The following is a 13591-nucleotide window of genomic DNA, read 5'->3' as shown; positions in this document are numbered from 1 at the left end:
GGGCAATTATTACTTTTAACGCTTCAAAAGTAGCTAAATTCTCACATGCAGCACTTGGTGTGATACTAAAATGAAGAATTTATGTTCCGACTATTTGCCAGTTGGTTGCTTCATTATAATAATACAACAATTAGAGAGATCATTAGCACAGCCTCAATAAAAATGTAAATTTGATGATTGTAAGGGAGATCATTTCTGTTGCTTAGCGCAAATTGAGTACTTTTCTCTTATTAAGTCAGTATAGCAGCGTTCTGACAGTTATCTGAAAACCAGCTCAGAGAGTATTAAAATAAAACCTTTGTACTAATGACTTCTGGACATTTCATTCGAAGGTTGTTTAGCGAATTTCAATATAATTTTATTGCCGTGCAGACAGACGGATGGACACAATTAAATAGGCACTTTGATCTTATTTCTGAAAAGTGAGAAGAACAGGTATCTGCAATACTGAATCCCAGTTACTGAAACACCTCCGAGCATACCACGTGATCCCATATATTTGCTGAAGATGCGTGTCATTAGGTTGCTGTACACACGGGTCACGGTCTTACTTCTGCCTCAGCTGCAAGTACAAGTTTACATGGACTGAAGTGTTTCTCCACTTGTAGGCTAATAGGTATAACTTAACCACATTTTGTCTCAGATTGAGCTATAGGTCTACATATATCAGGCCCGGTATTTCGCGAATTTCTCAATATACCCTATATGTATGAACGGAAGTAAGAATATAGGCTTTTTTCGCCGACAAGGGGCGGTATCTGTCGCTATACATCGCTGGCGGACTAAATACACGGAGTTTGTTCTTTTAGGCTCTAAAGTAAAATGAAAGAATTACAAAGAAATTTTACCTTCTTTAATTTCTGCGGATAAAGTTAATTTCGTGCGTAAAGCGTAATTCTGAGTATTCTCATTCTCCACTGTAGAAAAGCATAACTAAAGACCAACTTCATGGAGCAGAGCCCTTTTTGAGAAGCCGCCAATTGTGCCCAACTCAAGAATTTTCCAGCATTTTATGGAACCAGAAGGTTCATTACCGTGTTCACAAGAGCCCACCAATGGTCCCTATCCTGGGTCAGATCAATTCAATCCATACTATCCAATAATACCTCTCAAAGATCCATTTTAATATTATTCACCAATCTACTTGTTGGTCTTCTTAGTGGTTCTTTCCTTCTGACTTTCCAACTAATATCCTATATGCATTCCTCTTCTCCATTCCTGCTACATGCCCTGCCAATCTCATTCTCCTTGACCTCATCATTCTAATTATACTTGGAGAAGAATACAAGTTATGAATCCTCTCATTGTGCAGTTCTCTCCAGGTTCCTATGAATTTATCTCTCTTTGGTCCAAATATTCTCCTCAACGCCATGTTCTCAAACGCCCTCAGTTCATGATCCTCCCTTAATGTCAGATACAAAATTTCACACCCATACAGAACCACAGGCAAAATTATAGTTTTGTATATTCTAATTTTTATGTTTTTGGACAGCAGACGAGAAGACAAAAGCTTCTGGACTGACTGGTAGCAAGTATTACCCGAGTTCTATCTCATTTTAACTATAAAAAAGCACAAGGACAAAATAAAAGAGCTTTGAATGAAGAGTTTCGTAATTCTTCCACCTTAATATTAAAATGCAAACAGAAAATTGGCAATAAAGCAATATCAGTAAACCTGTAACCCCAGGATCTATAGGTTACAAGCCCGTCTTCGCATATTCGTATTAACAGAAAAAGACATATGCCCATCTAAAATTCCTACTTATTGAAACATTAAAACTTAAATAATGACAGAAATGCAACGCAATCTTAAGCACACCTCCAAGTATTCAGACCTAACTGGCCATGTGAAATTATACACAATGTAAACACACTTCATGGCTCAAAACAATATATAGGTATCAATTTTCTGGCACGTTCCGCACTACACGCTGGTTTAGTTTCGTATCGACATACTGAAGAAAAATATAACAATTTTTGCAACGTCTAATTTGGTAGTAGAATAGCCATGATGAAAGGTATTGTGAAGTTCGTATAGGTAAAGATTCATTTGATAATTTTCCTATCCAGAATGGTCTAAAATAAGGAGATGCTTTATCGTCACTCTTTTCAACGTTGCTTTAGAATATGCCATTAGAAAGGTCCAGGAAAACCAGGTGGGACTTAAACGGGACACATCAGCTGTTGGTTTATGTCGATGATGTGAATCTACTAGGTGATAATACAGATGCCTTAAAGAAAAACACACACACCTTAATTGACGCAAGTAAGGAAGTTGGTCTAGAAGTAAACGCAGAGAAAACTAAGTACATGTTACTGTCTCGTCAATAGAATTCAGGACAAAATCGTGACATAAAAAGAGCTAACAGTTGTTTAGAAAATGTGGCACAGTTCAGATATTTGGAAACTACCACAACAAATCAAAATCTAATTCAGAAGGAAATTTAGAGGATACTGAACACGGGTAATGCTTGCTACCTTTCAGTCCAGAACCATTTGTCTTCCTCTCGTCTGTCCTAAAATATAAAAAAACTATAATTTTGCCTGTGGTTCTGTATGGGCGTGAAACTTGGGCTCTGACATTAAGGGAGGAACATAGACTGAGGGTGTTTGAGAACAGGATGTTGAGGAGAATATTTGGACCGAAGACAGATGAAGTGACAAGTTGGAGAAAACTGCATGATGAGGAGTTTCATAATTTGTACACTTCTCCAAATATAATTAAAATTATCAAGTCAAGGAGAATGAGGTGGGTAGGGCATATAGCACGAATGTGGGAGACGAGGAATGCATATAGCATATTGGTAGAAAGCCAGAAAGAAAGAGACCACTGGGAAGACCAAGGAGTATGTGGGTGGACAATATTAAGATGAATCTTAGAGAGATAGAATGGTATGGATTTGATTGATCTGGCTCAGGATAAGGACCAGTGGAGGGCTCTTGTGAACACGGTAATGAACCTCCGGGTTGCATAAAATATTGGGAAGTATTTGAGTAGCTGTACAATTGGCGGCTTCTCAAATAGGGCTCAGCTCCATGAGTGAGTGAACACTTCTTGCATGAGCCGGGATAGCTCAGTCGGTATAGCCACTGGCCACGGGCTAGACGACAGAGGGGTCACTCCCACTTGCGCCTTCATGGCGTAGTACTTAATTAATTAAGCACAGGAACATCTTCACCTTCTAAGTCTTCTCGCTCTCAATTCTGAGGATGAAGGAGACGTTTCTGCTTCACGATTCAGTACAGGCCTAATCCCAATCATTCGCACTGCAGCTGTCACTTAGACCGTGTAATGTGGGTGTTGTTTGAAATAGAGAATAAAATACACATAGATTTAATTGTTCTTGAGCAAGAATGTGATGAAATATAGACCTAGGCTAAATTATTGCGAGAGGGTAATTAAATTTCGTTGTGTCCAAGCTCTAGAACTGACGGGAAGGGGACCATATCTAGAAACCGAAGTCTCACCGTGAGTCAATGGAATAATCGCCATCACGCGCACATCTTGAGAATTAAAGTTTTAACATTTGCAATTAATTTTTTAATTAATTAGGCATGCACTAAATTGAACAATTAACTGAACCCATTAGTATGCAGGACAGTTCTAAACAACTCAACATTAATATTGACATTTGACATTTCCCTTCCTATGGTTCAGTAACGGTGAAAACGGTAAACATCTTCGTTTACTTCGTAACTGCTCGTCTTTGTACCTGAGCCTCAATTTGCTTTAAAATCCCATACTTTGGCAACAGTTCCACAAAAAAACAGGTAGCTCCAATTAGTGACATAAAACCTACTCTTTGTTTGTCGTAAACTATCCCTGTAACACGCCGCAGAGGCCCATAGGGTTGTGAGACGTCGAGGCTTCCACATTTTCTAGACAATCGGCTCACAGATGGCGGTAAAGTTGTCAGACTTAGGCGCCGGCAGCCATTTAACCTTCAGGAAGACTCCCGGTACTCATTTCTGTTAGAAGCTGAGTCGACCCCAGTGCCATAGTGCGGCTAGAAAGATTAGGTGAATTGAAAAATCCACTTCATCGGGATTCGATCCTGCGACCTTCCAGCTTGTAGCATAGTGCCTCGATAAACTACACTGCTACTTGCCTCCGTTTGTAGTAAATAATCAGGAAGATTCCTAGAATTTTTATTTCGCCAAGAGATAGTATAAACCAGGAAGCACGAAGCTATTTTCACTAAAACAATGAACATACCGGCTACGTAAGACTGGGTGCGTATATCTTAAGAATGCTACTAAGTTTTCGCAGCTTATGTCTGATAAAAGAAACCAAGGACATCCATTCGGAGTTCGTTGCTCGTGTCTGATAAGGGACACGAAGGACTGGGACATTTGTTCATTGTAAATATGCAGATACTGAAAAGAAAACTTTTCCTGTGTTTTCGACAAAGGTGGCGACATTTGAGCGCGTCAGTTTGCTGTTAGGTTAGGAAAGGAATTTTTGACCCGTATAAAGGGTTTCAGACGGGTGGAGCAGCAGCGCCGCCATCGTTGCTGTTAGTAAGACCTCTTACTTACAACAGATGACCGAAATAAGGACTCCGACAATATTTGTTCAAATGACAGATCATCTCTCCGCTAAAGATTTAAAAATGCATTTGGAAATGTAAAAATTTAGATATTTAACTGGGTTTCCGATTTCCCAGAATTGGCGTAGCGCAGAGGATTTAAACGAAATATTAAGACTGTAATACCTGGAATATAGTAGAGAACAATAGAAACTGCTTCTTATTAGTAATATTTCAGCATTCTCTTGCATTGAGGTATAACTTATAATTTTGTTGTCTTCTGCAATGCAACAGTATTAATTTAACAACATTAATTCACAATTAATTTACCTAAATGTTTCTTTAAATATTTAAGATATCTTTCAAATTATTAAAATATATGTACAATCGGTGTCTTTGCTACAGGTTTCAGCAGCAGAGGGCCATCTTCAGGCAATACATACTTAAAGGAGTCTATTGCACCGTGCACTTGGTCAAACAGTATTCACTAAATCACGTCGTTGTTGTTGTTGTTATTAATGGTTTTGAATTCTGATTATATGTGATGGTTTTCTTCTTATCTTAGTCTACATATTGCGGCTGTTTTCGTGTCCCGTTAGTTATGCCACTCGCTTAGTTGTGTGTATCCAATGTTGCTTTATGTTCTTTATGCTGTACAAATATTTTAGTAATTTTAATGACATTTTAAACCTTTAACGCATATTTGTAAATTAAATGTGAAATAATGTTAAATTAATATTGTTTCATTATAGAAGGAAAACAAGGCTGTAAGTTATACTTTTTGTTAGACATGAAACCATCCACAGTTTAACTGTGTAACTTGTAGGCCTATTCTTTAGTACTGCTTCTTCCAGCTTCATCAAGTCATCCGTTCCTAACCACAGTTTAAGAAAATGGGAGAAAAATTAGTTTTGTTCATGTCCTTGATAATTTATAGTTGAATTGGGCCCGTAAATACCTTCCGTAATTATGATTTTGAAGGAAAGAATAATAAATATTTTTGCAGACAGATTATTTCAAGTCCAAGAATTGGTAGTCTGGCAGTTATATTTAACAAGAAAATCTACCATAGGATCAGAATTCAAAAGTTCTTGAGCTGCGTTGTTGATTGTTGAGGGAGCACATATCTTTAACTTTTCTGGCGGATGTTTCAATTAGACAAATTTATAATATTAAATCAAATTATAATTTGGTATTTTGTAACTGCCGTTTTCGAACAGAACAAAATATTTCGTAACACAATGAAGTGCCCATGTGCCTGATGCCTATGGGTTACAATTTCGAGGGGGCGAGTGGGATACTTAAGAAACCAGTCAACGATAACAGCTTACAAATACAGAAACCAAGAGTAAAGTGTTAACATGTTATCTTGCTCTCCTCTCTCTACAAATCGAGCTGCGTGGACAAGATTTCTCCTGCTAATCAATAAATTGTCCGTCTTTCATTCAACTCGAAGTCGCACGGCCGTGTTCACAGTTGTATTTTACTGCAAAACCTTTCTTTCGTTCCGCCCACGTATTTCAGGTTGTACACTGAACACACAAACCGCCCTTAAACTCCATCTGCTATTAGAACGAGGGTGTGTCATTGCCAGTTAGTGACGTCATAGCTAGGAGAGTAGATTTACATTATTTAAACATTCTTAACAACACAACTGTGCAATTAACTCAGAAGTCATTTGCTTGGTAGTTAGTTCGAAGTCTCAATAACATTTAGCAAGACCAAAAATGTTTGCATTTACAATGCGATCTCATTTTATACGAATTTTAAATAATCCGATAATAATATTAATAAAACCATATTTTATACTTAAAGTTCGAAATAATGCAAATCCCAAAACAATTCTGCAATACATTTATTGTCATGAGAAAACTTATTTTGAATTCTACGAGGTCTTCAGGTACGAATCCCTTGCATGAAATTGCGTCCGCACTGCACTTGTGCGTAGTGACGCAACATTTGAGCCGGACTGAAAGCGGCAGTAAATGATTTTCCTGTCTGGGAACGCACTGATGGCTGGTGATCAGCAAATACCGTGACATTGTTTGTTTAGGAGACCAGACGTCAAATTCTTAAAGGAAATCTTTGCTTTAAATTTGTTTGAATCCTCTCGCACCCCAGAACACATCAGAATCGCGTCCTCATAACTTGACACACACCCGCGAACCGCTGCCAAATTCACCCACACAACCAATTCGTTCCATTCTAAGAAAGAAAACATGATGTGACTGTTAGTGTAAAGTTGTCGTTGTAACTCTTCTACTCACACAACAATGGTAGCAACAATGCGTTAACCACCATTGTTGAGTACCCATCTGTCCTGGACAGATATCAGCATCAGTGCGATGCTGTGCTCACCCTGCATTTGCAAAGCAGCTCTCGTGGCAATACCCACAACTCATTCGCTTACTGATCACCAAGCTGCGCTGAAAACTGTCTAGGTTCGGCACCTGTTATTTCACTGTCAGGACGAATTTATCAAGTTGGCATCGTATATAAAGCAGATTTAAAACTTCACATTTTTGTATCTTTAGTGAGCGCATTATTGGCCTTCAACAGCAATGTCCACTGAACAATATTTCTGATAAAATTTCAGAATGACGATATTGACTGATTCATTGCTTATTTCACGTGACTTCTATCTCCTTTCGCTACTAAAGCTGTCCTAGAACCTCAGAATCCATCAAACAATTCAGTCACTGTTCACTGGCTAATGCCTTTGGTTAAAAAATCTAAAACTTCAGTTTGTAATCAACATCAACCACTTAACTTATATGAGCCAATAACATGATTTTATTAATTTATTTAAAATGTATAGGTACTACAGGGCACTATGCGCAGACTTCTAGAGAAAGAATGATGTCACATGATCACAGGCACAAGAGAGTATGTGAACCAAAATATTATTCTTTTAGACAGACTTGACTGCAAAAGAAGATTAAGTACAAAAGTTGGATTTTTACTTTTTATGAATTGAAAATATTTGTATGTCATTAAAAAGTGTTTAGACTGTACCTGACTGCCAAAATTCCACTGCTTATCGATCTCAAAATAAAGAAGATGAAGGGTATTTACGAAGTACACACAAGGGATAATGGGTGGAGGGGTTTACATTTGTACACTCTAGTACAAAACAATCTCAGTTCCGCGTGTCTAGGATATAAAGTATGGAACAATGAAGAGGACACCGCGGAGACTGTAAGATGGCCAAGTTAAGGAGGGTCAGTATTGTGTAAATAAATGCGACTTTCGCGTGAAGGTCTGGTAGCGGAATTATAGAGGTGACCAGCTTCACGTGTTTAACTCTACCACAGTTGTACAAGAAAAATATTTGAAAATTAATTTATATAATATAAATGCAGAGGCCATAAAAATTTTATTAAGAAAGCGAGAACTTGAAGAGAGAAGAATGGGGGAATATTATTAAAATCGACTGGATTTTAAAACAAAGTGTTTTTGAGGAAATGGGCTGGATTCATTTGGCTTGTGATGAGAAGCAGCAGCAGACAATTGTGAAAAAGCTAATGAACCAACAAGTTCATAAGTGGTTAGGAATATTTTCATTAGGTGATCAATTTTCAGTTTCACTAAGACGCCACTTCATGCATGAACGTCAGAAATTTTTTTTTTTGTGAAAATGTCTCTGTGACTAACAACACTGGGTATATAAAATATTGACGTGATTCCCAGGAAAATCATTCCCACAAAACCAAAAAGATCAGCCCCCTCAAAGGGCGAACCTGGCAAACGGCAATGACCGCCAGTCATTAGCTTGCAGTGAATATTATTCGCGAAATAAATTATTTCTACCAAGAAAAATATATAAATTAATTACTGTCCCTAGAGCTTTAAATGCACCAAACACTTCAACGAACCAGAGCCTCAGGAAACCAGCGATAGGCCAGAAAGCAGAGATTTGTTTCTAAGACAACGTTTGGAGGAATCCCACATACAGATTGGTTTTTGAGACATCAGTTTCTTAAGTGCTCCTCCAACTCCAATAATTTAACCATTTAACCCACTTGCAAACGGCCTAATAATACCTAATTTTTTCAATGGCTCTTCCAGCACATTCAAGGCCCAGGCCTTTTATTCAGTAAAGTAAAGTAAAGCTATCCCTGTACCAGGCCGTGAAGGCCCATAGGTTTGTGAGACGTTGAGGGTCCCAAACTATCTAGACAATTGGCTCAAACATGGCGGTAAGTTTGTCAGCCTTTCCGTAATCATTTTTCCCATACGGTAGGACTCTTTGGACGAGTGATCAGCTCGTCGCAAGGCCGCTACCTAAACACAGAACAACACAAACACAGAATAAACGCATACACACACCAAACATCCCTGCCTTAAATGGGATTCAAACCCACGATCCCAGTGTCCGCACGAGCGAAGACAATTCATGCCTTAGACCGCGCAACTACCGCAACCGGCTAATAATGCCTAATGGTCCAGGAAAAAGGGTTTGAAATGCCCTCGGTGGTTTAATTTGCTACGTGCAGGTGACATAAAACAAGTAATTTTGTTTCCAGTTACTGTATTCCAATCCAGCAACAGAAACTGACTAAAGCGTTAGAGAGACCCGGGTCTAGTTGCATGTGTGGTCCAACAAGATTTGTTCATGCCTTGCGAGGAACAACTGAGCGGAAACCCGTTAACTGTCATTTTGAAAACGACTGGCTATTACAGAACCCTTGCAGTTTTACAACTGACAATTTGCCTGATGTAATGCAATATAAAAGCCCAGACTGCAGTTACCTGCCAAACCTCCCGCCGTGCATTTTTATCGGTCATAAAAAGAATCAAATTATTCTGGTGAAAAAAAAAACAGCAGTCATTTTATTTACCGTACTCCTGTAGGTTTAAATTCTGTACTAAATCTACAGGATGCAAAGTGGAGCGTCCAACGGTGATTCCTTGTAGGCTTAAGTACCATATTTCTGATGCAGCTGCATGTGACAAATCTGAACTGAACTTGCAATCTGCTAGACCCTATAGTTCTGAAGTTTCAGTGGGCATTATCAGTCCTATGGCATATGGGCATTCTATCAATTCCTTTCCTGATAGACACATGTGTTCTCTTTGAAAATACTCGTATTAGTGCTTCTCTGCTTTAGGCCTATAAGAAAAGAGTTCTGAAAATTTTTGTTTTAATTCAGGGCCCACAGTTCCGTGTTTAGTTTATCCTCTGATTCTGTTTATATTTGCTCTACGCTTTTCCAAACATAGGCTGACATTTCTTGATTGAAAATGACAAGTTCCTTCAGCACAACTATTGTTATCCGACTAAATTAATTACATGCACTTCTTTCGACCCAATTGGCCATCACCAAGCTATTTTTAAATATACGAGTACCGTCACTTAACTCTTAGTAGCTGCACAGGCCAGTGCTTATAGGTTTGAGTCCATATGCATAATGCAGTTGCTGGATAAACCGTATAAACTAAAATGGAAATCAAGAAATCAGTCTGGGATGTGGCACCGTGTTGATGTGGTGTTAACCGAAGTTTCGGAGGAACGTATCACCTACATCTTCAGGGTAGAAGGAAAAATAAGAAAATCCGCAAACGAAGAGACCGTGAGAACCGGTACAACCGGTTTATTTTCCCTTCTACCCTGAAGATAGGGGCGATACGTCCCTCCGAAACGTCAGTTAACACCACATCAACACGGTGCCACATCCCAGAAGATTGCTTTCTTCATAATCACCACCATGAAAACCTCAAATCTCACATAAAATGGAAATGTTAATTTTATTTCAGTATGTAGGAACTTTTGTAGTTGTCTCCTTTACCTAGTTTGCCTAATAATTGCATGGCACAATTAGACTCAAATTTTGAACATTAGCCAACGAAGCTACTAGCTTCCAGCAGTTAAGCAATAATACCTGTACATGGTGACCAGTAGAACAAAACAAGCTGCACAATAAGCAACTACATGTACCTAATTCAAACGTATACAATAGCTGTGTTGACAGAATATCCCATATTCGTTTGTCAAAAAATACCAACATGACACTCGCACAAAATATTTTTTCATCTCTAATTTACAACGTTCAATCTCGGAATCTGACCACAAAATGCACAAGAAGAAAAGCAAATTTAACAAGCTTCATTTATTTCTATTCACAGTTACATAAAACCATGTCCCTATGTTACGAATTTTGCCTACATCTGCTGTAACTTCAGAAAACAGGCTGGTGGTATCACGAGTAAAATTAGGCTAAGCTTATGTGTAAAATGCAATATTAGTAACAGAATTCTGCTTCTTGAAGCAAAGACAATTGAATGAAAATCAGAATCATTAAAAAATTCAACAGCTACAACTCTGCAATTGATCAGGAATTAAGCCACAAGGAACGGGGGATAATCATAGCTCGTTTTCCTTGTCAGGAATGAAAAAAAGTTTCGGTAAATAAAAAACAATATTAGGGTCTAGTAAATGTTTCTGGTGACTGCATGACTCTGGGGGTAGATATTAATTCTGGACAACATTTCATGGATAATTTGACACAATTTATTTAGCGACTTCTACTGTCATACACAACTTCTGCACAGTCTATATACACAGTCAGTGACACAAACATTTGCCGTGATGGAAATGTAATTACAGTGTCCGTAATTTTGTCAAAGTGGATCCAAAAAACTGTAATTCTTCTAATCAGGCCTATCTACAAGAGTACACAGCTAGCAGAAAAACTGTCCCTGTCTGAGGCTGTGATGTGTACAACCGAACCAACATGTGGCTAATATTTAACAAATTATAACAATTGCATAGCGTACAATACCTAGTTTTGGCGAATAATTTAATCTTGCTCTATTTCGGGGGGGAGGGGCACTCACACAGGTCACCTGCTTGCACCGGGCATTGTAGTCCAGGTCCGCAAGTCACATGGTACCCCGCTATTGGTGACCCCAGCATCGGTCACGTCGGCCGAAGTTTTCTGTGTGACCCACGCAGAGGTCACCGTCACGGGTCAGACGGACCTCAAGGTGGGACTGAACCTGAACACGCTGGAGACACCGGCTCCCGGATGTTCCGCTACAATCGGATGCTGCGGATAGAACCCTGGGTGTGGGTGAACCAGCCCCATTACTAGGGATGGGTGCACGTACGCTGACGGAGGGTGTACGAGGCCGCCGTAGCAAGGTGCTGGCGTCGTCATCGCAACGGGATTGTACAGGAATGCTACCGGCGGCGCGGGCGCGGCGGTAGCCGGGGCAGCAACCTGTTCTTCCTCGGCCTGGACGCTGGGCTTGTCCGGGGAAATGAGGCTCTCTATTGTAAAGGAACGCTTCGGCCTCTGCACCTGGGAGGAAGCCACAGTGGAGCCCGTCACTGGGAGCGTAGCAGCCGGATTTTGGTGCACCAACTGCGGGGCCACGGCCGTCGTGTCCTGTATAGCGGACTGAGGTGGCGCGAACATGAAGCGGTTGATGTTGGCCAGTGCCGCCAGCTCGTTTTCAAGGCGGTCTTTATCCGTCTTCATCAACTTGAAGCGTTTCCGTCTCCGGAGCAGACTCCCGTTCTCGAACATGTCGAGGGCGGCAGGATGCAGGGCCCAGTAGGCGCCCTTTCCAGGGCGGTCGGGCCGCCTCGGGATCTTGATGAAACAGTCGTTGAAGGAGAGGTTGTGCCTCAGAGAGTTTTGCCAGCGCTGCGTGTTGCGGCGGTAGTAAGGGAAACGCTCCGTGATGAAGCGGTAGATGTCTGACAGGGGCAGCATCTTCTCCGGCGAGCTCCAGATGGCCATGGCGGTGAGCGAGATGTAGGAGTAGGGTGGCTTCTGGTCCCCGTACGACTCGCGGCTCGGCCGGGGCATCGCCACAACCGTTCAGCACACCGAAATGTTCAGCATCACCTTTCCTATCACTGCTGTTGCAACTGTTTTCGCGCTTACTCTTATGAATGTCTGCAGAACTTTCGTAACGTGTGTTTCTACCCACAGTTTAAAACACAAGAAAATAATTTACGTTCACTATATGAGGACAGTTTATCGGTAGGCCGCAGTGACTAGCAGCTGAGCAAAAACTCTTGTCCAGCCCACATTACAACACGCCTCGCTCATCGTAAATTAATTTTCTGCTCTTCTGTGACCAGTAATTGCAGATTCCTTTCATTTTGACCTTACTTGCTTCTAAACATTTTGCAGCAGTTTGGCAACACCGTCAAGCAGCAATGAACCCGATATCACTCATCACTGTTAATGTTCTTGCAGTGGAAGCACTTCCACGCGTTGGACACACACAACCCACCTCCTCTCCACTCTGCCGGTGAACTGATCGACATGGTCCCGGGAAGGGCAACGGGCTGCGCCACGTCCTCAGCTGCCATTGGACAAGCCGTCACGTGGAGGTGTCGTCAGAACTATCCAATGGGAGGTCCGGGGGAGGTACCCATGTCTCAGTGGAGAACGTACTTGATATGTCATTGGTGGATTTGGTCTCGTCCACTCCTTTCTCTCAAATGTTTGTTTGCATATGTACATGTTCAACTTTCAGCGAGGTAATAAATCCATCCAGGGATGAAAAACATTGACATACGAACAGCATAACAATGGCGAATCACACGTGCTGATAATATCTACAAGCCGGTTTGCATCCAACTCCAGTGCTTAATATTTCATATGTTTACTTAGGCCTAGGTTCGTAACCACGTTACAGCCACACAATTACCTTAGTCAGCTTCCCTATGATAGAACAGTATTAACAAGTTAGGAAGTGTGTGCATAGCCCAATAATTCTGGCACGTTCGCTCTCTTGCCTTTAGTTATCTCGAAAGTAGCATTGCTAACGGAAAGCGACCTACGAGGCATGAAATGTTTGTTTCATTTTCCTCTGCAAATGTCACTGGAAATTATTTTTGCCCCAATAAATATATAGTGAGTTCATCGCGACCAGGGTGTAGAAAATGACGTAGATCTTCACATTAAGGCTCCTTCGTTGTTGTCCGATTTTAATAATATATATAAAAAAAAAAGAAATTTTGGTTAAAATTTCAAACATGAAATTTCATAAATTTCTATTTACCGGTTCTCTAGTTATTAGGCTGACAGGCTGACACAAAT

General features: G+C 40.4%; 1 protein-coding gene across 1 annotated transcript; it reads right to left on the bottom strand.

The window, feature by feature from the left end:
• Nucleotides 1-11017: 11017 nt before the first annotated feature.
• On the bottom strand, nucleotides 11018-12848 carry LOC111863628 (fork head domain-containing protein FD4). Its single transcript, XM_023850121.2, has one exon. The coding sequence runs from the start codon at nucleotides 12344-12346 to the stop codon at nucleotides 11501-11503; it is 846 nt and encodes a 281-aa protein (XP_023705889.1). The 5' UTR covers nucleotides 12347-12848; the 3' UTR covers nucleotides 11018-11500.
• Between the last annotated feature and the right edge of the window lie 743 nt (nucleotides 12849-13591).

Source organism: Cryptotermes secundus, unplaced genomic scaffold (genome assembly GCF_002891405.2).
Source record: "Cryptotermes secundus unplaced genomic scaffold, Csec_1.0 scaffold99, whole genome shotgun sequence".
Lineage (NCBI taxonomy): Eukaryota > Metazoa > Arthropoda > Insecta > Blattodea > Kalotermitidae > Cryptotermes > Cryptotermes secundus.
This window is presented reverse-complemented; position numbering and strand designations above follow the sequence as displayed.